At 43.8% G+C, this 27,930-nt stretch overlaps 2 protein-coding genes across 2 annotated transcripts; one reads left to right on the forward strand and one right to left on the reverse strand.

The window, feature by feature from the left end:
* Positions 1-201: 201 nt before the first annotated feature.
* Positions 202-6,565, reverse strand: ccnj (cyclin J). The gene is made up of 6 exons (XM_012862414.3): positions 6,428-6,565; positions 6,177-6,268; positions 5,345-5,555; positions 4,910-5,209; positions 2,472-2,631; positions 202-1,159 (listed from the first exon to the last, which is right to left on the reverse strand). Exons 2-6 carry the CDS (start codon positions 6,243-6,245, stop codon positions 796-798), a joined length of 1,104 nt encoding a protein of 367 aa, XP_012717868.2. The 5' UTR covers positions 6,246-6,268; positions 6,428-6,565; the 3' UTR covers positions 202-795.
* A 12,334-nt stretch (positions 6,566-18,899) lies between these two features.
* Positions 18,900-27,386, forward strand: LOC105926145. Its single transcript, XM_036125939.1, has 3 exons — positions 18,900-19,230; positions 19,995-21,875; positions 25,280-27,386. Exons 1-3 carry the CDS (start codon positions 19,173-19,175, stop codon positions 25,912-25,914), a joined length of 2,574 nt encoding a protein of 857 aa, XP_035981832.1. The 5' UTR covers positions 18,900-19,172; the 3' UTR covers positions 25,915-27,386.
* The last annotated feature ends 544 nt before the right edge of the window (positions 27,387-27,930 follow it).

A 27,930-nucleotide genomic window follows, 5' to 3' on the forward strand; every position in this document is an offset into this window, starting at 1 on the left:
TGAAACAAACCCAGAACCGCCACGGGGCTGGAAGGCCACACGGACATGGAGATGTCACTACTCCAGAAGCATTGCAGCTTAATGTCAATAAGAAAAAAACAAAACATAAAAACCTTTCATATTCAGTGTGCGTAAACATCTGGTTTCAGCTGTCTCCCTCACACACATCCACATATATGAATTAAAGAAAAATCAGCCACGTATGGTTGCAGTCATCCATGTTTAAGGATTTTAATGCAATGAAGCAGACAGAATTTCAAGTTGTACCTCAACTATCGCTCACCTGCCCCCAAACAAACCCCCCTGAACAGGGGTCATCGTTAACATAGGCTTGTATTTTATTTAAAACTGTAGACGCAGACAGCACTATAAGACGGGGGATGATTTAACAGGCTGCACATCTACCATCTTTGTTTTTGTGCAAACAATTAGAAAACATAAAAAAAAAAGAAAACCACAAAACTCAAGTCAACACAAACAACACAAACTTTACATTAACCCCCTTTTCTGCAACGGCTAGCTTAACTTTTAGCGCAGGGTTAAATACGGTGCATCTGAATCACCTCACCATCAACATTCAGTCTTCATCTCTCAAAGATTAAGAAAAGAAACATTCTCACACGGGCCTTGCTCTGAAAACCACAGCCGAGCGGCCCATATTGCACACGCTGACGCACCCGGAGGCGCTGCACAAACCCTACAAAGTCTCTAGCGATTTAAAAACAACATCTTGTACGTTCCGAGTGACCCGGACGGCCGCGTCTGGCTCTCCACCGGAACGACAAACCCCGCCGATCATCTGTCGAAGCACGCGGCAGGGTAGCTGTAGTGCGAGCTCACTGGGTAAGCCCTGGTGGCGGCGGCGGGCTTTGGATCCAGGGAAGTGGCGACGGGTTGAGCGTCGCCGTGCTGGGGGGGGCCCTGCAGGCCGCCGGCCGAGTGGCCGAGGTAGGACGCAGACCTGTGGCCGGCAGCCAGGCCTGCCTGTGGAGCCTTCTGGGGGCAGTGCATGGAGGAGGGCAGCTGCAGGTACTGCGTCACAGTGGCTGGCTGGCCTGAACTGTGGAACACCGTCTGGCCCTGCTGCTGCTGCTGCTGCTGCTGCTGCTGCTGCTGGCACTTCTGCTTGTTGGCCTCTTTCACATCACTGTCATGTGCACTGAGAAAAAAAACAAAAAACATTAGTAACACAATAACTAACTGATGCCGTTTGGAAAGATTCGCTGTTGTTCATGTGGATTATGTGACCTGGTGTCTTTGGTGGAAAAAAAATGTTTAAAGTGTTTAATGAATGCAAAAATACTCGTGCTTCTTTAACTTTTCCACATTTTGTAAAGTTACAACCGCAAACTCGATTGTTTTATTGGTATTTTATGTGATAAGCTGATCCAGAACGCTGTTGCCCGCGTCCTCACTAAGAATAAGAAAGTAGAGAACATCACCCCAGTTCTAAAGTCCTTCCACTGGCTCCCTGTATCTCAGAGAATAGACTTTAAAATACTTCTGTTAGTCTATAAATCCCTGAATAGATTAGCACCTAAATACATCACAGACTTGTTATCAGTGCATCAACCCTCCAGACCACTAAGGTCTTCTGGCTCCAGCCTGCTCTGCAGAACCAGAAAGTTGGTTGAATAAAGGGTTGAGTTTGAATTCAGAGTTTGTGTGTTCTCCATCTAAAAATAGGTCGCTAAGCAACAGCATAAAACGGCCAGGGCTGCACTTAAAAATGTATATTTTGAATTTGTTGATAATTATCGATATAGAACAATATGATTTATATTTTATCAATATGCTTTTTTTCTATATCGTCCAGGCATTTAGGCCTAGATAATTATACTTTTAAATCTTAACATTATCTCACGTTTGCCTTATTAAAATAATATATGAAGATTTTAATATATGTCAGTAAAATCTAACCATCATTTATTTTACCATTTTTTCCCTCCCATTTAATTCACCAGGCTGGTAGCCAACATTCGTACCATTGTTGTCTTGAGGGCATAAAATCCTTCCAAGGGCCACAAATGGCCCACAGGACATACTTTGGACAACAAACCATATTTATGCGTTAGAATGGCCTAGTCAAAGTCCACACCTAAATACAACTAAGAATCTGCGGCAAAACTTGAATAATTATGTTCAAACACCATCTAATGTGACTGAACTTACAAAGAAGAACGGACAAAACCTCATTATCTTAATAAACAAAGCTGGAGGGGATATAACCCTATGGCTTTAATGCCAGGAAAAAATGGGTGGCTCTAAAAAGTTTCAACTCAGGTGGGGTTCAATACAAATACATGCTACACTTTTCATTTTTTTAAGTGTAAAAAAACTATTTGTGTAAGATTTCCCTTCCACTTCACTATTACGCACCACTTTGTCTTGGCCTATTATAGAAAACCTCAGTAAACACATAAAATTTCAGGAGACATGAAAACTTTTAGCAAGGCCCTGCAGGTACACACATGAGGAGCTTCTCCACACACGGCATGAGGTTCTCCCACGCGCAGCCCGTCAGGCGCTGCAGCCGCGGCGGCCAGCTGGGGGACAGGTGGAGGATGAGGCGCGACGCGGCCACGCAGGCCGCGGCCACCAGTGAGGGGGCAAAGCACAAAAAGACGTGATCTAAAACAAATCAGAGGAGAAGGAAGAGAGAACAAGACAAGGATTCTGTTTTAATAAATGTTTTTTTTATGTAGAATACCAAGTTTTTACATTTGTAGATTTCTTACAATCTTTTTCGCCAGACTTGTCTGACATTTTATAGCCACGTTTTAAAGTAGCAACAAAAATTTGTCATGAATTCATAATGTATATTTTTCCTACACCACTGAGGTTTTAAATGTGGAACCTGGGGAAAACAGGGAAGGCAGAGGGAAGGAGGTAATGAAGGAAGGAAGCAACGTCAGAGTCTTCATGAAGTTTGTGCATCGCTGCCAACAAGCAACCGGCACCACATCAGAATCAGAACCAGCAGATGATTCTGCTTCACGCTCTTAAAATACTTAACAGCTGTTAAGACTGCAATTTACACCATTTAGGATTTCCCACCAAAAAAAACCCAACAAGGTTCACCAGCAAGCTCGTTGGTGAAGATTCTCAGTGATCCAGGTCATGATCAATCCAAAAAAGGTTAAAAAAAAAAACAATTGGACTTCTGTTCTGAAGCTGAAGATGTCTGGCATCCGAGCTCCCAGCTTTATAGACCTGCTGGTCCCATTGGAGCTTAGATTTGTATTTAAATTCACCTGGAAGTGGTCGCCCTTCACAATGGAGAGTCGTTAGGCTCATCATTTGTTAGTGAAGATTCTCAGTCATCTAGGTCATGATCAATCCAAAAAGGGTTAAAAAAGAAAAACAACTGGAGCAGCAAGCTTAAAGATCCTCAGAACTTGAATCTCAGCTAGCAGCCTAATTCACCACCATTTAACACCTGTCCCTACTTCACTCTGTTGTTCCCACTAGCCTAGTCTACAGCAATTATTCCAGTACTGAAAAAGGCTGCAGTTTACTCTAGTGAAGACAAAAACTTTATTTCCTCAGGAAGTTAAAACATGCTCTCCTGCCTCAAAACCTCAAACTTCTACGGGTCAGAGACGGAGACTAGGGACGCACGATATAATCCACATTAACATCGGTATCGGCCGTTGTTCGTCATTTTTCAACATATTAAATCGGTCAGATAAGTAAAACTGGGCCGAATAACCAATGTTTGTTTCCATCTAGCTGCCATTTGTGCCCGTGTTTCAAGCGTCTAGACTATAACCCGCATTCAAAACTTTAGTTAGCATAGGTTTCAGTCAGTACAAAAGTTCACTAAATTTGGCATCAGTGAATATCGGTTATCGGACATAACGATATTTTTGTCGGATATCAATATTGGGCCCATATCGTCATATTGGCGCATCCCTAATGAGACCTTCCTGGTGTATTGTTGCACTGCGCGGTTCTCCAGCTGCTGTCAGCAGAACAGGAAGAACCTGCGGCGGGCGGTGAGGTCAGCGGAGCGGGCCGCAGACCCCAAAGGTAAGCCAGCGCCATTACGGCAGACTCCACCTACCCTGGGCGCTTTCTCTACTCCTATCTAAAACAAAACAAGGCTCCACAATCACTATCAAGCTATTTCCTTCTGGATAATTTTCACCTAAACTAGTGCACTCTCACAAACTCCCACAGGTGCTGGGTCCCAGGTATTAAATGTTCACTTATATACAGAAAGCTTATAATTTATTTATTTATGTTCTTTCACTTTCTTTTTTTCAGGTTTCACATTACACATGTCAGCTTACATAATAACATATATGATTTAGCAATGGCATCTAGGTGTTATTCGATTGTATCTGTTGCTTTATGTCTGTTGGTTGTGCTGTTCTTTTTGTGTCTCTTTCCAGGTGATGGAGCAGACAGAGAAGGTTTTATCATTCTCTCCCTTTTATCTCTTCTTTCTTTCACCTCTACTCTTTTTTTTCTCTCACTTCTTGTTCTTCCTTTACTCTCCCATTGTCATGTCCATATAATTTAAATTTCTCCTTGCAGGAATCATAATAAAGCTGTTTACAAGCATAAATCAAGTGGAGCATTATGGCGAAAGCTGTTCGCTCCACTTGTAAAAGCAAAATCTGTCGAGCTCTATCTGGCATTGAGACATCAATTCTTATTGCCACATTGCTAGACAGGACACTGGGAGAAAAAAAAAAAACAAGGCTCTGGACTATGTAGTAAAATACCCTGATTGCTGCTAACCCTTATTTTGTGCATTCTTAGTGTATTAGTTTTTGTGTTCATGTTGCCTAACGAGAGGTGCTAAACGGTTCTTCATTGTGTGAAACAATGATAAAACATTTCATTATGTTGTAGGAATTATTTATACTTAAACATCAACAGCTGCGAATGATATTTGTACCTTGCAGGGAGACTTCCAGGAAGTAGTCGGCATACTTGGCCATGTACAGCTTGGTCTTCTCCAGGTTGGCCATTGGCCAGCCATCATGAAGATCCCCGTCCAGCACGGCAATGGACAAGTAGTAGTCGATGAAATGAGCCGCCGTGGGAAGGTACAGGTTCCAGTTGAACGTTTCCAGCAGGAGCAGCTCCATGTGGAGTAAACCCTGCTTGGTCAGGACCAGGTTCAAGGAGCTCATGCACCTCAGGCTGTTCAAGGTTTCCAGCTTTGGCACGCGGTCCTCCCTATCCTCGAACTTACCTGTCGGGAGATCAGAGCCAAAGCACACCTGGTCAGTCCCATCAGCCAAGCGACAGCGTACTCCTGGGGGGCGGGGGGGCGGGGGGGGGGGGGGGGGGGGGGGGGGGGGACTGCGAGGTCACCGCTAACACGTACTTGCCAGAAGAAGACAGGAAAGCGAGACCATGTGAAGCTGCTGCACCGTAACGTCGTAGTGGTCCATGAAGAGGTCCAGCAGGTAGACGGCCAGGTGTCTGCTTGTGGGGCAAAGCCAGAAGCTGTTGCTGATGATGGAGATGAGGTCTGCAAAGTATCGCCTGAGGTTCAGCTGAGGGGACTGCCCCTTGTAGGGAGGCAGTTTGAGCTCCTGTTAGAAATCACATCCATTTTTTTTTAAATCAATAATCCAAAAAGAGAGGCCCAACTGTAAAAAGTGATCATCCACAAAATGTGCTGAACCAACGGAGCACGGTTAGGTTACGCATAAATTAAACACTGATCTGGCACAACATTATGACCTCTGCCTCAATGCAGCAAATTAACATTCCCCCTAAAAAAAAACTTTGATGTGACAAAAGCACGGATGTGACCGAGTCGGACGATAAACCAAACATGCTGGTCTGCCATGATGCCTGGGGGGGTTGGAGCCAACTGAGGTAGTAGGATGATTTGGTCAATGTTCTGCTGGAAAACCCAGAGCCCTGGATGCTACTTTGACAAATATCACCTAACTATATGTTGCTAAAATGACAGCTGTGGGCTCTTTACATTCCCAGAGCCACACCTCAACAGGCCATGTCAGAATAAAAGGTGGACATGCGCACTAAATAGGCAGGTGGTCATAATGTCATGCCTGATTGGAACAACATCAGTCAGATACAGCACAAACCAAAGTTGTCAGAAACAATACAGATGCATTGTAATAACTATAAATGCATTGGAATAAAATCATTATTTTTTTCTGTGCTGTGGCTTCAGTCGCCCTCACTTTGTTTTTGAGCGCCTGGTGAATATCTGCAGCAAGTTGTCCCTTCCACCATTGGTCCTCCAGCTCCATTTAACACCGTGCTTTCAGAGCGCCTGGAAGTCAAAGCAAAGGTGGGAACGCTCGCAGCGTTTAAAACGCAACTTTTCCCCGCAGAGTTTCTCTTTTAACAGCTGGAAGCGCAACAGCAACCTAACAGTTCGCTGTTAGCGACCCATGTGGTGGCACACGAGCGTGGCGTGGCGCAGACTCACCCAGGGAGCACATGTGCGGAAATGTGCGGTCAGGTTCACTCACTGCCGTAAGGTCCAGTTTAAACTAGCCCCACATACCCGGTTCGGCCTCATGGCGCGCAGGCTGCGGCGGTACCAGTTCTGTCAAACTACACAGGTGCGTTCAAGTGCTGCCCGAAAAAAAAAAAAACCCGCTCCGCACCCAGTTACCAATCAGGAAAAAAAGAAAAGAAAAAACACGCCAGGAGACCAAAATGTGTGATACAGAGAGTGAAATCAATATCAATGTATGAAAAAAGTCCTTTTTAAAGTTAAGTTAAGTTTAATGTACCAGTTATACTCCACAAGGATTGTGTGTGTGTGTGTGTGTGTGTGTGTGTGTTTTAATTAGGAAACCTAACATAAAGAGATTTTTAAATTTCCTACTTAAATTACGAAAACCAAGCCTATATAAAATTCTCCAGGTTATCCCTCCTACATTAAAAATGTTTTTTTGTGAGTACTTGAAAGCATCACACCACATCATCGTGCAACGGGCGCTGCTAATTAACAGGCCAATCCTTGCGCGTTTTTTTGGTAATTGGACGCACTCATCAAAAGCTTTTAGTAGAAAACAGATTTTTTTTCCCCAAAAAATATAGATAAGAAAAATAAAATAAAAATAGTAAAAAGTTTATCTTATTTCTGGTAAAATAAATAGATAGATAGATAGATAGATAGATAGATAGATAGATAGATAGATAGATAGATAGAAGTGCAGGCTGAGGTGTGGTGGGTAGAAAATGGGCCACTTCTTCATTTCTCTTCACCAGTTATTTTTTTTAATCTTGTATTACCTTACATAAGGAAAGCAAACCAAAGCAAACCACAAACTCAACTCATTCTATTTCAGTTCAATGTTTTGCATTTTAAAACAGACATCAAGGAGCCGCTCTCTTTTTTTTCCTTCCACCAAAACAATCACGGACCTCAAAGCTGGATGAATATGTGGGAAAGCCCCCTCTCACCCACATAGAGTGTGGAAAATAATCTGTGATGCTGTGGGCCCGTTGCTCTTCCAAAGTGCCAAGAAGGTCGTTAAAGCCGGTGGTATCATAAAGTTTTCTAATTATCAGAGAAGTTTAAATGTACCATAAAAGTGGACCCATGACTCCAGACCAGCATCCAGATCTAAAGAACGGTCAAATGTTTCTCCCTCTGTGTGCAAAGAGAAACGGGCATCTATCTAACATCAGATCAAGTAAACAGCTTCTCATATAGATTACCGCATGGAATCAGAATTCAGGTAAACCCAATTCATTTATATGGCACCAATTCACCGCGAAGGTTAGCTTGGAAGTTTTGGATCAGCTAATGAAACGTACTTGCCGCAGGTAGGTCACAAATAAAAAAAACCCCAATAAAAATATCCCATCCAGCGAGTCTTATTTAGAGATATCTGTCTTGTACGTCATCTTGTCCTGTAGTGGTTCTGTGACCCATCTCACCTTTGCACTCCTCATGGTTCTGGCTCATAGGAGGAAGCTCATGCAGCTTCCTGTTCTGTTCCTCTCTCTCATGAAAGTAAAAGTGGAAGTGAGCGACCAATTCTCCCGGCGCCTTCATGATGCATGTTTTCCAATAAAAACTGCGTTTTTTTTTTTTTTTTTTTTTTTGGCTTGTCGATCCAAAACCTGGACTTAAAATGGATCGTTTGAGAGTTTGAGCCGTTTCGTTGACAGAGCATGCCTACAACGTGAATCCGTATTTATTTTTTTATTGGGAAACAAACAAGATATAGGAAGCAATAACAGAAAACTTCAGCGTGCAAAACTGTTTACCCTCCCTAAAGGCGGTACTTTGTAGAATCACCTTTTGCAGCAATTCCAGCTGCAGGCACCTTAGGCCGTGGGCCAGAATCTGTAGGACGCTTCCTTAAGAAGTTTCGTATGAACTGTCAGGGGGCAACTTTCTTCCACCAGGATAAGTTGCTACACATAGCAGTGATCTCAAAACACCAATGTTCCCACGTTTTCGCTTGCACATTAATAAGTTATAGCCGATAAAAAATCTAAACTGTGGCGCTCCGGTCCAAGAGGTCACGTGATTCGATTTTTGCTGCTCAGCCAATCAGATCGCTGTATTGTCAGCTGTGCGCGTTCATCAGTTCATCATGGCTGCGCTCGTAAGATGTTTGTATGCATTTGTTTCCAGATGAAGAAAGCCCAATAATAGCATTTTCTGGCGCCAGCTGGCAGAGATCTTGATGGCAAGAAAAAAATAAATAGCCCAGACCATCTGTCCATCCATCCATCCATCCATCCATTTTCTAACAGGCTTATCCCCGCTGGGTTTGCGAGGTGCTGGTGCCGAGCTCCAGCTGTCAATGGGTGAGACGCGTTGTATAAACTCGTTGTGCCAAACGAGTTATCCCCTTCGGAATTTGTAGAATTTTGTATTGTATTTTTGAAATCAATAAAAGTTTTAACCTCCAGCTTTGTGAAGTCTAAATATTTTAAACATCACATTCTAGTAAAATGAAATTTATTTTTTTTAAACTCCTAATACGTTGTTCTATTTTTAAAAGAGACATATCTCGTTTTCTTAATACGGTTAATATCTCGATAAGGTTCTTGGTTGAATTAAAATCTTATTAAATCTGATAATTTTGGCTGTGCCTTTATTCAGTGTTCATTTGATCACACGTGAAATCCGCTTTATATAATCTATTCATGCGGGTTTAGCTACCAAAAAAGAAAAAAAGAGAACCAGCAGACAGCTGTGATGGACTTAGGAAGGTGGATTTTGGTTTCAGCAGACAGACATTCGACAATCTAATAACATAAAGCTAATATTTTCGTGACACATCTGGAAATGACCGTTTTCTTTCTCATAACGTATTATACTGGATGGATGGATGAACGATAATGTAACGACACCATTGCTATATTTCGTTAAGAAAAGTAAAACATCCTCATTTCCACGCCTAATAGGTTGGAAATGAGGCGGAGTTGACTAGATTCATTCTTCCAGCTGAATGCGCTCTTGGCGCAGGGAATACAAATTCTGGCGGGGATAAGTCGTTTGGCACAACGACACCTGTGCTATCCTAGCGCAGCAGGTCTTGGTGATATCACAGTAAATTGGGCAAAAGTCTGGACTATTTCTGCCCTGCGATGGACTGGTGACCTGTCCAGTTTATACAACGCCTCTCGCCCATTGACAGCTGGAGATAGGGACCGGCACCTCGCGAACGCAGGGATAAGCGTGTTAGAAAATGAATGGATGGATGGATGGATGAATGGATGGATGGATGGATGAATGGATGGATGGTCTGGGCTATTTATTTTTTCTTGCCATCAAGATCTCTGCCAGGTGGCGCCACAAAATGCTATTATTGGGCTTTCTTCGTCTGGAAACAGACACAACAGAAACAACCATCTTACGGGCGCAGCCATGATGACGTGGTAAACTCGCTCAGCTGACAATACAGCGATCGGATTGGCTGAGCAGCAAAAATCGAATCACGTGACTTATTGGACTGGAGCGCCACAGTTTAGATTTTTTATCGGCTATAACTTCTTAATGTGCAAGTGAAAACGTGGGAACATTGGTGTTTTGAGATCACTGCTATGTGTAGCAACTTATCCCGGTGCAAGAAAGTTGCCCCCTGACAGTTCATACGAAAAGTCACCGTACAGATTCTGGCCCACGGCCTACCTTTGGACCAGTCTCCGTGAGCTCGCCACATCTGGCCACTGGGATTTCTGCTCGTTCCTGCAGCCTTAACTGCTCCAGCTCCTTCACGGTGGATGGCTTTCACTTGTGAACGGCGAATTTCAAGTCTAGCCACAGACCCACAATACAGCTGAGGTCTGAACTTTGACTAGGCCGTTCCAACACATTTAAATGTTTCCCATTAAACAGCTGTCGTGTTTCTTTAGCAGCATGCTTTTCATCCATTTTTCCCTCAGGTCAGACCAGCTTCCCAGTCTCTGCTGCTGATAGACATCCCCACAGCATGATGCTGGCGCCACCATGTTTCCCTGTGGGAATGGTGCTCTTGAGGTGATGGGATGTGTTGGGTTTGCGCCAGACAAAGCGCTTTCCTTGGTGGCTGAAAAGTTACATTTTTGTCTCATCTGACCGGAGCTCCATTTATTTGCAGACCGTTGGGTCCTGGTGGGCAGCTCTCTCTTGACAGGCTTGTTGTGGTACCATGGATTTTCTATTTGAAGATGATGGATTTAATAGTGCTCGAATAGAAAATCAACGTTTTGGATATTTCTCTATAACCCCACCCTGACTTTTACTTCTCAACAACTTTGTCCCTGACTTGTCTGGAGAGCTCCTTGGTCTCCATGGTGTAGTGCCTCTTGCCTTGTGTTGCTTCAACCTCTGCGGCTTTTCAGAAGAGGTGTGCTTTATATATATATATATATATATATATATATATATATATATATATATATATATATATATATATAGTACAGACCAAAAGTTTGGACACACCTTCTGATTCAAAGATTCACACTGAAGGCATCAAAACTATGAAATAACACATGTGGAATTATGCACTTAACAAAAAAGTATGAAACAACTGAAAATGTGTCTTATATTCTGGTCCACCATCCGGCGTCTCAGGAGGGGGAAGCAGTGCAGCACCAACACTGTTTACAGTGGGGGTGGTGTGCTGCTGACCTCGACTCGGGACGTCGTGCGTCGGTGGGCGGAATACTTCGAAGACCTCCTTAATCCCACCAACACGTCTTCCATTGAGGAAGCAGAGCCTGAGGACTCTGGGTCGGGTTCTCCCATCTCTGGTGCTGAGGTTGCCGAGGTTGTTAAAAAGCTCCTCGGTGGCAAGGCTCCGGGGGTGGATGAGATTCGCCCTGAGTACCTTATGGCTCTGGATGTTGTGGGGCTGTGTTGGTTAACGCGGCTCTGCAACATTGCGTGGACATCGGGGGCAGTTCCCCTGGATTGGCAGACTGGGGTGGTGGTCCCCCTATTTAAAAAGGGGGACCGGAGGGTGTGTTCCAACTACAGAGGAATCACACTCTTAAGCCTCCCTGGTAAGGTCTATTCAGGGGTTCTGGAAAGGAGGGTCCGTCGGATAGTCGAATCTCGGATTCAGGAAGAGCAGTGTGGTTTTCGTCCTGGCCGTGGAACACTGGACCAGCTCTATACCCTCAGCAGGATTCTTGAGGGGGCATGGGAGTTTGCCCAACCAGTCTACATGTGTTTTGTGGATCTGGAGAAGGCATTCGACCGTGTCCCCCGGGGGATCCTGTGGGGGGTACTCCGGGAGTATGGAGTACTGGACCCTTTAATAAGGGCTGTCAGGTCTCTGTACGACCGGTGTCAGAGTCTGGTCCGCATTGCCGGCAGTAAGTCGGACTCGTTTCCGGTGAGGGTTGGACTCCGCCAAGGCTGCCCTTTGTCACCGATTCTGTTCATAACTTTTATGGACAGAATTTCTAGGCGCAGCCAAGGTGTTGAGGGGATCCGCTTTGGTGGCCTTAGGATTGCGTCTCTGCTATTCGCGGATGACGTGGTCCTATTGGCTTCATCAGGGCGTGATCTACAGCTCTCACTGGAGCGGTTCGCAGCCGAGTGCGAAGCGGCCGGGATGAAAATCAGTGCCTCCAAATCCGAGACCATGGTCTTGAACCGGAAAAGGGTAGAGTGCCTTCTCCGGGTTGGGGAGGATGTCCTGCCCCTAGTGGAGGAGTTCAAGTATCTTGGGGTCTTGTTCACGAATGAGGGGGAAGATGGAGCGGGAGATCGACAGGCGGATTGGTGCTGCGTCTGCTGTGAAGCGGGCGCTGTACCGATCCGTTGTGGTGAAGAGAGAGCTGAGCCAAAAGGCGAAGCTCTCGATTTACCGGTCGATCTACGTTCCTACCCTCATCTATGGTCACGAGCTTTGGGTCGTGACCGAAAGAACGAGATCCCGGATACAAGCGGCTGAAATGAGTTTTCTCCGTAGTGTGTCTGGGCTCTCCCTTAGAGATAGGGTGAGGAGCTCAGTCATCCGGGGAGGACTCAGAGTAGAGCCGCTGCTCCTCCACGTCGAGAGGAGCCAGTTGAGGTGGCTCGGGCATCTGGTCAGGATGCCTCCTGGACGCCTCCCTGGTGAGGTGTTCCGGGCACGTCCCACCGGGAGGAGGCCCAGGAGAAGACCCAGGACACGCTGGAGGGACTATGTCTCCCGGCTGGCCTGGGAACGCCTTGGGGTTCCTCCTGAGGAGCTGGCCCAAGTGTCTGGGGAGAGGGACGTCTGGGCCTCCCTACTGAAGCTGCTACCCCCGCGACCCGACCCCGGATAAGCGGAAGACAACGGACGGACGGACGGATATTCTGTTTTTTTCAAAGTAGCCACCTTTTGCTTTGATTACTGCTTCGCACACTCTTGGCATTCTCTTGATGAGGGTCAAGAGGTCAAAAAAAAAAAATCAAGAGTCAACCCTTTTATAGATCAGTTTTGTTCTGTTTTTATGTAATAAAAGCCCAGTTTCTTTTGTCTGCTGTGGTAGGCCCTGAAGCACTTCCTCTCCAGCTGCAGACAGAGTCCCACTCTGCACACCTCACATTGCCCTGTGGCTCTGGCTCTGGGCCCTCAGCTGTCTCTGGCTTGTAGACAGGGAAACGATTTTCAGACGGGTTCCTCTGTGCCATGTTGTAAAGTAAGACCGCGCACATCACTGTTTGTGTCCATGGGAATGACTCGTCTCTTGTTTAGAGAACAGCCTTAAAGTAAAACATATATGAACTAAGATAAGACAGAAATGTAGACATCACAAAAAAAACTGTAATATAAATATAAATATTAAGAAGTCTAACCCTAACCCTGAAGCGAACACTATTTCATTACGCATGATGAGAAATAATGATTGTATGCAATTTTTAGCAACATAGATATCTAGTGTACATGGATAAATAATACTGCAGTAAAGCTGAATCTAACTTTTAATCCAAGTAGTTGTCTACAGATGTAAACGGTCGGTTTGTAGGCATTTCTACATACCCTGATTTGCATGAAATCTGACACTCCTCATGGTCTTCAGAAATTAGCCTTCAGAGAGATTTGACGACTGTGGTGGACTTCCTGATTTTCATAATTTTATAATATATGTCAGTCTCCCATCACGCTCTCTTTCCTCACTTCTGTCTAACTTAACCCAATGCTGCGCAGCAAAATTCAGTTGCTCAGTGCAATGGCAGAGGTGAGTCTATTGTACCATGCAAAACACTGTTGGATAGCTCCTCTTCTCTAGTTTCAGAAACTGTTTGGGTGTTTCCGTGTTTATCCCATCTTAGGGAGCGGCGTGCTGCCACACTGCGTGCTGCTCGGCGAGCACTCAGTGCTCAAAGAGTCTTGCTCAGGCAGCTAGAGTGAAATACTAAGATTTGAACCAGCAACCTTTGCCTTTGCAGCCTCTCTGAGACACTAATACAGTGGCCGAGACGTGCAAACCAACAACACAACATTTGAAAAAATTACATTTCAGAAAACAAATTTACATTTCAGAAAACAAGTTAACATTTCAGAAAACAATTTAACATTTCAGAATATTTTTTTTTTTTCAGATAACAAATTCACATTTCAGAAAATGCATTTACATTTCACAAAACAAATTTACGAATGACAAAATCAACCGAAAAGGGAGCGTCATCTTCGAAGCTATCCCGGAAGTGACAACGGTTACGGTGTAGGTACCAGATCGACTCGGGTGGTCAGATTGACTCGGGGCCCTGCGCCTTCTGATGACGTCACTATACATGATTGGTTTAACGTTTGCACAATTACGCAAAACATTGTGATTGGTCTGGGCAACTTACTAAAGTAATTATAGCGGGGTGTAGGTTTTATTCGAGAGTGGGAATGCGGTTTGTAAAGATGAACATAGAAAAATGTGAAATCTTAGAAATTCAAAATAATCAACCCACTTTAATTGATAAAAAATTGGTAAAATATTTAGGTATAATGATTAACAAGGACCACACTGGAAACGATAGAACAAATATTCAAGCCATTTTACAAAAAAATCAACAAATATTTGACTCCAAAGTTTTGGAGCGGTATGTATAGTTCTGTACAATAATAGATATTGTACAGAACTATGTGCGCAAAAAAATTAGATGAGATAACATTTTTTTGTCAAAAGACAATTTCTGCATTTTGTGCTCTGGATGTGTGGGAGCCGTGTTGGGTCATGAAAACTGGGGCTGCTTGAGAAGCCTCAACATTTCCAGTAGGAGTTGCAGCTTGACGGGGGCCCAATCTGCTTGTATTGTGTTTCTGACCAGGATAATTGGAGATCAGACTTCTGTACACAAAGAAAATTACTCAATTATTGGTTTTGGAAATTTGAAAAATCTGGCTAAAGTCAATATAAATATAAAGTCCTTCCACTGGCTCCATGTATCTCAGAGAATAGACTTTAAAATCCTTCTGTTAGTCTATAAATCTTTGAATGGCTTAGCACCTAAATACATCACAGACTTGTTATCAGTGTATCAACCCTCCAGACCACTCAGGTCTTCTGGCTCCAGCCTACTCTGCAGAACCAGAATCAGAACCAAACATGGAGAAACAGCATTTAGTTCCTATGCTCCACTTATCTGGAACAAACTTACAGAAAACTGTAAAAATGCGGAAAGCCTGAGTTCCTTTAAATCAAGATTAAAAACACATTTGTTTAGGATCGCCTTCGACTGCTCTAGTTAAACTGTTTTAATGAATAAAAGCCTATAGAAATAATGAATTATATTCAATCCTTAAACCAAACAAAACAGGATGCACAAATGCAGAACAGTGACTGAAGTTTTAAGTTTAAATTACATTCAACTTTGTAGTCCAACTGTTTTTAACATTTGCTTTTAATTTCTATTTTCCCCATGTTTTATGTTGTTTCTACATTTTATTCCAACTTGCTTTTATTCTGTTTTATTTTCCTACGTTTTAATCATGTAAACCACTTTGCATCGTCTTTGTACTGAAATTTGCTATACAAATAAAATTGCCTCCGTCTTTGCCTTCAGGATACGAAGAGAACCCCTGATCAACACCCAGATCTGCCTGAAGTTGGGTTTGGACTTTTTATTTTTTTTATTTATTTATTTATTTATTTATTTATTTATTTATTTAATCAGGACAGTGCACATTAATGAACAATCATATACTCTTGTACAGATTGTAAATGAGCCAGATTATAGCATAGATGCTAATTTACATCTGTCGTCCTGAGGCAGGAACAATAAAAAAAACAACAACACAAGATAACAAAATACAATATCAGTCAAAATATTAGACACACGTTCAGACAATGACATTACAAAAAATAAAATTAGTGAGTGCATGACTGAGAACTTTTAAGAAACTGTTTAAGGTGCTTTTTAAATGTGCAGTAAGTGGGACATTCCCTAACGTTTGTTGGGAGGCTGTTCCAGAAGTGACCCCCTCTGACGGATAGAACAGTTTGTCCAAAGGTTGTTCTTCTGTGGGGGATCTCTAGGTCTCCTCTGGAAGAGGCTCTAGTGCAGATACGTCTGCCAGGTCTAATGTAGGTAGAAAGTGGAGGTGGGGCTAATCCATTCAGAACTTTGTAAATTAAACAACTATTTTTAAAATGCATGAAATTTTCAAACTTGAGCATATTATATTTTTCCAAAATGTTACACTGATGAAATGACAGGGGCTTTTGATCAAAGATTTTTAAGGATTTTTTGAATAATATTTCTATTGGTTTTAAAGTTGTGTCTCCAGTGAGTGAGTAGGTTGTGATGCAGTAGTCTATGTGTGAAAATATCATCGAGTGTATGTGTTCACGGTGATGTTTGTTCATTAATGTGCTCTAACGACCCTCTGAGGCCTTCACAGAACTGATGCACAGACTCAGTTAATACTATTGGAACCTTGAATCATTTCACTAACTCAAACACATAATATAGAGGTTGTGCATCACTTTTTAAATTTCCAGACTTAAAAATGGACAGTAGCCCTGAAAAATGTGCCAGTGATAAATGAGTCCAAAATCAGTGATAATCAGGGATGTACAATACTGGCCATAAGCCATGAGTCTTATAGTTCACGTTTATGACTTTTTCACTTAAAGCTGATGAAAACATGACATTTATGTAAGATTAGACCAATAAAGAAGTGTGGCCTTAACGAAGAGTATGTTTAATACTTTTTTTTCGCTGACAAGCAAGTTTCATCAGAAGGCGTCTCCTAATGTATTACATTTGACTGTGTATACTAAATAGATAGATAGATACTCATGATCTCCAGGTGTTTGGATTGTATTATAACTGTTTCTATGTTGTTATGTTTCCTGGATTTTTTTTTTAAATATATTTCCTTGTTGTTCTTGGACGTTTGGGTTCCTGTTCATTTTATTTTTTGTAGTTTCTACCATTTTAGTTCATTTGTTTTGTGGATTATTTAGTGGATTTGTTCTTAGTTCATTCTATATGTAGTTTGTTATATTCCCTTTTAGATTCCTTGAATGTGTTTCCCTTAAATGTACTCCTCTCTTTAGCTCATCTGCTTCACTAGTCTCGGTCGTTCATCATCTCCTCCTGGTTGCTTTCACCAGTTTTCTGCCTCACCTTTCTCCACATCTCCCTGTATTTAAGCTCCCTGGTTTTCATTACTCATTGCTGGCTACTTCCGTTTGGTTTCCTGCTTCCTGTTTCTCCCTTCCCCTCTCCACGCCCGGCATTCTGTTCCAGTGATTCCTGCCTGAGTGACAAATATTTATACGTTTTGTTTTTGTCAGTAAATTTGCTTTTTTTGCCGTTACCACGCTGTGCCCTTCCGTACTCCTTCACGCCATGACAAAGATCAGGGTTCTTCAATCCTAGTCCTGAGGACCTACTGCATTACATTAATATAAAAATGTTTTAGATGTGTCTGCCCCAGCACACCTGAATTAAATGATTGCATGATCTACTCAACAGACATCAGCGCTGCAGAGGCCTGTGTGTGGAGGCAGGCAAACTATCTATATTTGATGTATTGATGTAAGGTGTTTGATGTAGAGTGACCTTGAGTGTCAAGAAAATTGCAAATAAATAAAAATATTTTTATTATTATTATAAATAGTTTGATATGGTGCAGTGGCAAAAGTAAGGAAACACTGATGATGTGATGGTACTGTTATTGTTAATGACAACAATGTATATAAGACAGGGTAGCAAAAACAGCAAAATAACGATCACCTATAGGGCTGCACGATGTAGAAAAAAAGCACATCGATAAAATAGAAATCATATTGATCGATATCGATAATCATCAACTAATTCAAAACATATATTTTAAGTGCAGCCCTGGCCATTTTATGCTGTTGCTTAGCAACCCATTTTTAGATACAGAACACACAAACACTGAATTCAAACTCAACAATTCATTCAACCAACTTTTTACTAAAAAAAATAAATAAAATAAAGAACGCGTGCTCTCTGACGGGGACAGAGTGTTCCTGGATCTGCGTTGTGATTGGTTGGGAGGATGTTGTGACTGTAATATTAACCTACATGATTGGCTGGAATGCAAAAGGAAGGAAAACTGTTATTCTGTTGAACTTTTTATTGACCTTTTTTCTATCATCGATATACGTCTGTCGATTGATATATATTGTTATTGAGGTATCGTGCAGCCCTAATACAAGAATGCATATATATATATATCTATCTATCTACCTATCTATCTATCTATCTATCTATCTATCTATCTATCTATCTATCTATCTATCTATCTATCTATCTATCGATATTATATATAGATATATAGATATATAGATATATATATATATATTATATATATATATACATTACTTGTTAAAGTATGTGTTATTCATTTATATATATATATATATATATATATATATATATATATATATATATATATATATTATATAATATATATATAATACATTACTTGTTAAGTATGTGTTATTCATTTATATATATATATATAATATATCTATATATATATATATATATGTGTGTGTGTGTGTGTGTGGTGTGTGTGAATTGTAAAATATGTATAAAAAACTGAAAACTTACATGTGCATATGTAGCAACCCCCTTCAAAAGTTCTGGTGTGAAACCAATTACTTTGAAAAGTGATATATATATATATATATATATATATATATATATATTATATATATATCTATATATATATATATATATATATATATATATATGTATGTATATATACACATATATATGTATATATATATAGAAAAAAAAAATAAAAATACATATATATATATATATATATATATATATATATATATACATATATATAGATATATAGATATACACACATATTGTGTGTGTGTGTGTCAGTAGGCATCTGGTGTACAAACCAACTCTTTGAGCCAGTTGTAATGACTTTATTAGGGGGTGTCAGAGTAAAGGAGGCTGATTAGAAATCCACGCCCCACAGTCAATTTAGTGGTCGCAAAAAAAAAAAAAAAAAAAAAGAGGTGTAGAAAACCGTTCATTCCTCCCACGTCATGGCTGCGCGTTGCTTCTCTGTTGCGCGTAAAGCTCCTGATAAAGCAGCCTGAAAACGTTTTTAACATGTGCAGAAAGTTCAGGAGGGGCGAAGGGTTCAGCAAAGCAGTTTAAAAGCGCGACAGGCAGCTTTTTTTTGGGGGGGGGGGGGCATGAAAGCTGCTGAGAGTCAGTGGAGCTGCAGGCCTGGAGCAGCAGCAGCAGCAGCAGCGGAGGCTAAAGGCTAAAGCAGCTCACAGGCTGTAATCCCCGGATGAAACCATCATGGCTGCCACTCGCTGAGCTGTCAAGCTCTCCACAAAAGAGGAAAGGTAAAGAGCAGCAAACAGCGTCCGCGTCCGAGGCCACTCGGCCTGGATCGGGGAGTTTTTATCCCCGCCGGCGGCTCCGTCTGCGGGGGACAGGTCGAGGCGGCGGGGTGCGGGAACTTTTTTTTTTTTTTTACCGTGGCGCTTCGGGTAGGAGGAGGAGAAGGAGGAGGAGGGGGGCTCCTGCAAGTTATTCCGTCTTTGTAAGCTCCTCTTATTGCGCGTCGCGTTTAATTCAAAGCCGCTCCGTTTCTGACAGCGAACGTCACCAAATGCGGTTTTTTTTCTCTTCTTTTTTTTTGTCAGGGGGAAACGAGAAGCGGGACTCCTGCCCTCACTTTCCCCCTTCTCTCTGGGTTTGTGTGCATGTCGCGAAGCCAGTCTTTATGGCTTTGTTGTGGTTTAACTTTAACTTAACAATGGACTCCCCTCTCTCCACCCTTTGGCTCGTTTTAAGTTTACGCGTTGTTCTTGCTTTTTTTTTTTGTTATAGTTTTTTTTTTTTTTTTTACCACAAAGTAACATATTTTTAAAGTGAATATGCAGCTTGCAGACCGTTTTCTGCTTAAAATAAATAAATATCCGTGGTTGTTGTGACTCCTGACCACCCATTGGCATTTAAAAGCAGGGCCAAGCAACAGGTGTTCGCTTTTTTATGCGTATTTAAGGCGAGTTATGGATATTTTTAAACTCACGGCCATGCTGTTGTTTTTAAACAATCCTTTTTTTATTTTTTTAAATTAACCGATGCGTATGTTCTGCACCAGATAGCAGAAGAAACATGGACGTCTGCACAGCCTCCTCCAGGGGCCACGCAAAGCGCCGCGTCGGCAAGAAGAATAGAAACTGGCACGGACGGCTCCACCTCAGGAAAGCCGTCGTTCAGCCCCCAGCTATGCAAAGCCCAGATAAGCACGGACCAAAGAAGACAGCCAAGCGGTGGGAGCCGACCGCCGCGTGGCCCCCGTCGACGGAGCCTCCGCAGGAAGCCGGCGTGGCGAGCGACGGCGGAGGCGCGCTCCGGTTCCCCTGCTCTCGGTGTGCGGACGCGTCGGAGTACGCGCCCAGAGACCTGGTGAGGCACTTTGTGGAGAAGCACCGCGGGAGCCCGCCGGTGTTCCCCTGTCACCGGTGCACCTTCAGCGCCCGCGAGTTCTCCTACCTTCAGGTGCACCTGCTGAGCCACGAGGACACCTTCTCCAGCTGCAGCATGTGCGGGGACAACGTCCAGCGCACGTGGCCCGAGTTTAGCGCTCACCTGGCGACGCGCCACTGCTCGGACGGCAGCTACTCGTGCGGGACGTGCGGGAAATTCGCCACGTTCGACCTGCGGGAGTTCCTGGAGCACGTGTGCAAGCACAACCCAAGCGTCGGCGCCGTTGACGGACGGGACAAGGACCGGCTCCCGGGCCCTCCGGCGCCATGTTGCCAGTTCTGCGGCTTCGAGCCCTCCGGGAAATGGCTGGCGAAGAACCGCGTCAGAGGCGCCCACGTCTGCCAGAACGGTGACCAGAGGAAGGACAGGAGGCAAGTTCACTCCGTGGCGACGAAAGCGAGCGACCCGCACCCCAGGGCGAAGACGAGGCTGACGAGGAGTACCGTCCGGGACACCTGCTGGTTGACGCACGACTGCCTGTCTCTCCCGGGGAAAGAGTTTCTGGGTAAATACTGCCATCTGTCTGATCCCCAAACCACGTTAGAGGAGACCCAGGAGTTCTTGATGCAGTCCGTGGCCGGGGAAACCGACGACCAGAAGTGGACCAAGGCTCTCCAGTCGGTTCTGTCCAACGTTCCTCAGAAAAGCCCGGAAAATGGCGTCGCGGCGGACCTCGCCGTCCTCACCGTCAAGAACAAGATAACAGTGGCGCAGAACGGCGGCGCTTACCCCAAGAGGCTGAAAGTGACCCCCGCCGACAAGGACGTCGCACGTCCCGAAGGCGAGGGCGACCGGAGCGGTCCGGATTTGAACCGGAAACGTTTGGCGCCGCAGGCCGACGGCGAACCCCGCGACGACTGCTCCACGTCCGGAGAGAATCGCAAATCGACAACCGGCTCAGAAATCCAGGAGAACGGTCGGGAACCGGAGGAGCCTGTGGAGGTGGAGGGCACCTGCAAGTCGAGGGGTTTGAAGTTGACGAGCGAGGGCGAGGCGAAGGCGTCCGCCGGCAGACTCTTGACGAAGGGCAAGGCACAAAAACGGCGACGGAGGAGAAGGGCCAGATTTAAAAAAGCGCAAAGAAGATCGGCTATACAGGAGAAGCAGTGGGTTCCTCAAAGCTCTTCGCCTCCACAGGATGAGGCTCACCTGGTGGGAATTGTCCAACCGGAGCACCGCGTCGACCAAAACTGCACCCAAGGTCCCCCGGCAGACTCCGCTGACCCGTCCGAACACGCCGCAGTCTGTCAGTCTGAAGACAAACGTGACCCGCTCGAAAGCTTTCCACCGACGCGTCAGCGGGCTCCGGACGGCGTGGAGGAGTCACGGGAGTCCTCCGATGAAAGCACGTCTGACGAGGGAGCGGAGGAGGCGCATCCACCGGCGGCATCGGGGACTCCTCGTGAGGATCTGCCGCTCCAGGAATCCCGCCGGAGCTCAGAGGGCGAAGGATCAGAGGAGAGGAGAGGCGCCACTGCCGGCACGCCACACGGTAAGACGGCTGTAGCCATGCAGGAGTTTCCTGGTTCGGTTCGGAGAGTAGAGCAGGGCTGCCCCTCCCCCACCTGTTGCGGCGCACTGAAATTTGGCTGTTTGGAAATATTTCGGTTCATGGGGAAAAAAACTAAAAATGTTCAAACTAAAGTGCGCTGCGGTCCCAAGCAGACTAAAGAACTGGCTCGTATCACTGCGTTACCTTTTTATAAAGAGCAGGGTCTCATTTATGAAACATACGTGGGATCCATACTAAAAGTGTTACGTACGGCCAACAACAACAAAAAGTCCAGGTACCGCCTCAGGTTCTGCCCTCTACACGCCCACATTCACCCAGAAATGGTCGACGCAAAGCACCTCATGTACGTTAATGTGTGTTTGTGTGTGTTTAAAAACGGGTCAGCTGATCATTTATTTCATCACAGCCGCGGAGAAAAGGCAAAGAAACTTGGCAAAAACTTCACAGGGATTTTAAATTTGTGAATCATATGTTGCTCACTTACAACGAAACCCGATTGTTGTTTTAAACTCCGGGTTGAAATTCCTCTGAGGCTGTGTTTAAAAAAACAAACGCCACCATTAGGAAGCCAATGGACGCTGAGCATGGGCGTAGCCATCATCTCAGAGGTGAGCGGGATTATTGAGTGATTTATTATCCTCTTCGCTTTCAATCGCACCTCTCCTTTAGTGCGTAAGGAACCACTTGATCACCAACAGCGTCAGTACAGCACCTGGGGACTGAGTCCAGTTCTTTAAACTAACAACTTCTAAAGTTTTAGCTGCCAACCTCCCGGTTGAGTTGACACAAAGACCCTCTGACGTCCGCAGGGCAAGTAGCCGGACCGTAAGGCGCCGAATGGAAACGCCGAACATGAGATGTTTGGTAAAACAAACAAACAAAAAAACATCCAGTAAGCAAACTTCTGTGATTATTTGCGTACAGGAAGCGTGAGGAAACGGTATAAATCCCATTAGGATATTGAACGTGGCACAAAGATACCAGACGATACTGTAATAAGCCTCAGAATTTCATTTATTGGCATGAACATGGAAAAGTGACGCAATATGAAAATCCACGTTTTAGCCAGATGTGCAAAATGAATCAAGATTAAGAAGAGTGGCAGGTTACATTCCTGCTTCCCTTTTTTAGAACGCAGACGTCAAATCATATCTGAGAATGAATCTTTAACAAATAAAACAACATCCCCTGCTGCAGCCCTGTCTCTGCCCTGACCCACGGGCCTTCTCCCTGGGCTACCTGATTACAAATTAAAAATATTTTACAGTCTGTATGAGTTATTCTGAAATAAAACCCTCTCCTGATGGCTGCTTGGTTCCTATTTAAATGTGGAACGCCACCATGAGCACAAGTTCCACACAGAAATGAATTACGGTTGTGTTTCTCTCCATGAACTAACTAGCAAAGGATGTAACACAAACGCTAATGGTGCGTTTAAAGACGGCTCGGTTAAAAACACGTTACAATATGTAAATAGCGGATTAAACGGTCGTAGCAACTGAAAAAGTGTGTGTGTGTGGGGGGGGGGGGGCATGTCCTGATAAAAACCCAGATTTAAAAACCCCGATAAAATGTTGAGCGAACTTTTATTTAGAGTTTAATTTGGCTTATGGGCATTATTTATTTATTTGAAAGCTTTTGTATATTTTAAGTGTCACCAGCGCAAGCATGAATAACACAGGTGCTTATGATGTAATCGATCTATGGTTAAACTCTCCTATGGAGTGAAATTGAATGTCTGAGAGGAATCATCATGCAGTTTGGCTGCAATTCACCACTTCACCATTTGTGTCGCCAGTTTCCCCCGTTTCTAAAATGAGCGTACAACTGGGTCAGAGTTGCTGTGGGGACCGCACGTTTTCCCATCAAGTTGTCTTTTTTAGACCACAAATAAATGAGACCCCAGAGCCCGTTTTCAGAAAGCTCAGGAGCCTTTAACCTGAATCTAATTATGACAACAATTTACTCTGTGAAACGACCCTGCTACCCAGCAGAGTTGTTTGGGCAAACTCTGAGTTTTTCCTACTTTTTAACTGAGATCTGCACAAGGAGGTGTTGGAGAATCCTGTATGCTGGAGAGCAAATACTCCACAGAAATCTGTCAGGAGAGGCTGATCAGACCACGATTAAATGTCTGAACATTTCTGGATTCATATAGTTTCAAGCGTTGCCGTTTTTCACCGTTGTCATTGATTAATCTCAATATCCTCAGCCGACACATCGCTCCTATAACAAGAGGACGCTCTCAGTTCTGAACAATTTCTTTGAGCTGCTCTTTGTTTTTATGCCAACAGCAGTTTTTAATAACATAGGAGATGCAGAGAATCTTTCAGAGGCAGCTGTATGTCAGGAATGTTACTGTTGCTCTCAGTTATAGTAGAGATTAATATTGTTCCATAGTCAGAGACCCACAAGATTAATACAAGAACTACACAGAATGAAAACAATAGTTTATTCTGTATCAAATTTTGAGACTTCCAGCTCTAATTTTCCATTCAGACACCCCCTGAGAACAACTGAGAACATCCATTTTCAAGGTGTTCCACAGAGTCACTCTTACATTCAGTACTAGGCCAATCTAACACGTGAATATGCTTTGATGTAAACCGGGGGAGGGGGCTATCGTCGTTGCTGACAAGCCGGCGGCGTGCATGCTTTTGACACGAACCAAAACAAAGGCTCAGCAGGAGGTGCTTGCAGAGCGTGTTAACTTTCTGAGGAGGTGATTCAGCCCATGGAGCTGGGGCACCGTCTCAGCCGGTCACCCCTGAGGTCCACACCTCCTACTGCTGCAGGGTGGTGAACGTCTGCCCCGGGAAAGGCTGGGCAATATATCAAGATTTTTTTAAAAAAGCAATATAATATGAGACTTACTGTCTTTTGTATTGAGACGGTCGGCGTTGCGTTAGTATTATACTTTTATGTATGCGAGTAGTTTATTTTTTAGCCGTTTCTCATATTTATCTCCAGCTGTTTGGTAAAAAGAATGTGCCTGCGAGACATTTGGGATAAAGCTTTGATTCAGAGACTCATTTTTATAATTATTTTTATAAAAATAAAAATGAACCTATCGAGATAAATATCGTATATCGGCATTCAGCCTAAAAATACTGAGATTATTTTTGGTCCATATCGCCCAGACCTGGCCCCAGGCCAGCCTGTTATGTGGTTTTCTTCCAGGATTGTCCTTTTTATTTATTTAGCTTCATCCATCTTACCCTTCAAATCTGCCCAGTTTTCCTCCCCCGGTGAAGGAAAAGCATCCACACAGCATGATGCTGCCACCACCGTTCTGAATCCCACGCCTACTACAAAGTTGTACCAAAGCATTTTACTTTAAACCTTTTATTCATCTTCTTCTTTTTTTTTTTTTTTTTTTACAGAGGAGGTACATTTGGTACACTCCAGCCTCGATGATCCCACGGAGCAGCGCCACCAGATTGCTGAAGGGTTAAGAAACGAAGAGGTGCCGGCACCCCCCAGCCCCCGTCTCCTCCAACAGGAGCCCTCGCCGGCCGCCGGCCGCCAGCGGCAGCCGCTCCCCAAACACCAGCAGAGGACCCTGAAGTTGGTCGCCATAAACTCCTCCCAGCCGGTGAAGCGACCGGCGGGAGACCAGCCAGTGGTGGTGCTGAACCACCCGGACGCCGACATCCCCCAGGTGAGCCGCATCATGGAGGTGGTGAACAGGTACAGGGAGGTTCGGAAAGTCCTGCTCTCCCGGCGGACCCTGAGGGCCCTCTCCGCCCCGGGCGGCGAGGCCCCGGAGGCGGACGACGACGACGCGGCGGCGGCGGACCAGGGGGAGATCTCCGTGCAGGAGAGGTTCACCCTGAGGCTGAAGTTCCGCAGGCTGAGCAGGAAGAAGTACGAAGTGGTGGGCGTGGCGTCGCCGGGGCGGGACGCCGCGGCCAGGTTCTCCTGCTGGTTCTGCGGCAGGGTGTTCACCAGCCAGGCGGAGATGATGGCGCACCGGCAGCGGCATCTGATGGACTGGAAGAAGCCAAACTGTGAATAGTCTCACACACTGGATGGAGAAAAAACAAAAAAACAATAAAAAATTAAATCTGGAAAAAGGAAAAATAATGTTGGAAACAGTTTTGCTAGGTCTTATTTGGGATTTGGTGAATTTATTTTTCTATAAACTGATGATGCTTCCTGGAAGGTTCACATCCTCAGGGTAAACGCTTACTTTTTTTTTTTTTTTTTTTTTTTACCCCTCATCCAGCTCAGCTCAGCGCAAAGTATTTTGTTGATTGGTAATTATTTGTTGGCCGTGTATATATTTAGTTAATTTTTATATAGTTTTTGTCTCCTTCAAGGCTTTATTTAAGGTGATTTAGGTACACTGTTATGTGGAATCGTTTATTAAGACACTGTAATCTCTTCCTTTTGCCATACCAGCTGTTTTTCGGAGCAGATTACGTACGGGTAGGCTATACAGTGCGGTAGCTGTCATATTTATGGTATTGGAGGCGGAGAGCTGTAAGTTACTCAGATATACCAAATCTGTGTGTGTGTGTGTATGTGTATGTAAAAACAACAAAAAAAGTCCAATAAGCTGTTTTTATTTCAACATTTATTTATCCTGCTTAGGTTTAGTCTGTCAACGCTTCTTGTATGCATCATCTTTGGACGTCGAAAGGAATCGTTGTATTTCTCAATTCTTTTGTATAAACTTCGAATCGTGCTCAGAAGATATATTATTTACTGTGAGAGCTCTATTTTTCATGCACGCATGACGTGGACGGTAACATCCCTGGTCGCCAGACTGTTTTTGTTTCCTGATGTCCAAATTTACAAAAACGAAGAAGAAGAAGAAAAAAAGATTTAACAAATTTTTTTTTTTTTTTTTACCTAGAAGATTTGAGGTTCCGTTGCTTTGGACTTTAAAAGATGCTAATTGTTGAATTGCACTATGAAAGGAGGATTTGTTTCTCGTCCCCCGTTACCTCACCTTATTAGGCCTTAGCCTTTTTTGACAATCTCAAATCGGTGTCCTGCTGTGGCCTCGGTCTCTCCTTAATGCAGCCAGTCTCCTGTATTAGAATGGGGAAATGTGTGCAAAAAAAAAAAAAAAAAAAAAACCCCAAAATGTGTGATTTAAAAATGTTTTAACTTAATTATCCTCGTATATGGCCCCGCTGTAGGTGCTGTAAATTTTTGTTTTATACCCTGAGAATACTCGCCCAAGTGCCTGATGATTATTACTATGCAATAAATCTACATGGGTGTGATAGCATTACTTATGGAACAAAGAATGAAACATGCTGTTTATTTTTCTCTCTCTCTATCTCCCTGTTTTTTAATGGGTGAGTGATATGAACAGAGTCAGACAATAAGACACATTTTTTTTATTTAAACATTTACATTAACTGTTAAAATAAAGAGTCGACCTCCCTCTCGCTGCAGCGACGGCGTGTCATTCCTTTTCCTGCCTGATCATGAAAAAACAACAAAAAACCCTAATAAAACACAAGTTAAACAGTCTTTCTGATGAGTCTGTGGTGCTTTTGGTCTCTGTTCGGCCAGCGGGTCGGTTCACAGGATCCCGGCTGAGGGAAGCTGAGGTCCAGGGACGGCTCGTAAACTCGTTTTACTTCCTCCTAGTCGCGGAGAACACCTGCAGGCAACGCATTTCTAACCGCTGAACGTCTTTGGTTTCACACGTTCAGTCGTTTGCATGGTTTAAAGGGACAGCGCCGTCAAACAGCAGTCACATAAAAGAAACCGTTCATGATCAGAACTGAAAGTCGAAGGGCCTTTGAAGGTATTTACAGTCGTTAAAATAATAATAATAATAATAATCGGAACCACAACTTTTATTGTGCTTTCTTTAAGAGTAGTTTTTTCCTGACATAAAGTAGATCGTAATTGTAAATTGTCTTTTGGGGTTTATATGTCTAACAGTGGAGGTGTTAATATTGAAACTGATGTGCAGTGTCGGTGTTTTGCATGTAGGCCAACAGAAGAAAAAAAAAAAAGTCTAATTTAGATTTTTGTCTAGAACATCTTCCAGATGTCTGCAGGGTCT

The sequence above is a fragment of the Fundulus heteroclitus genome, chromosome 22, assembly GCF_011125445.2.
Source record: "Fundulus heteroclitus isolate FHET01 chromosome 22, MU-UCD_Fhet_4.1, whole genome shotgun sequence".
In the NCBI taxonomy this organism is placed as follows: Eukaryota; Metazoa; Chordata; class Actinopteri; order Cyprinodontiformes; family Fundulidae; genus Fundulus; species Fundulus heteroclitus.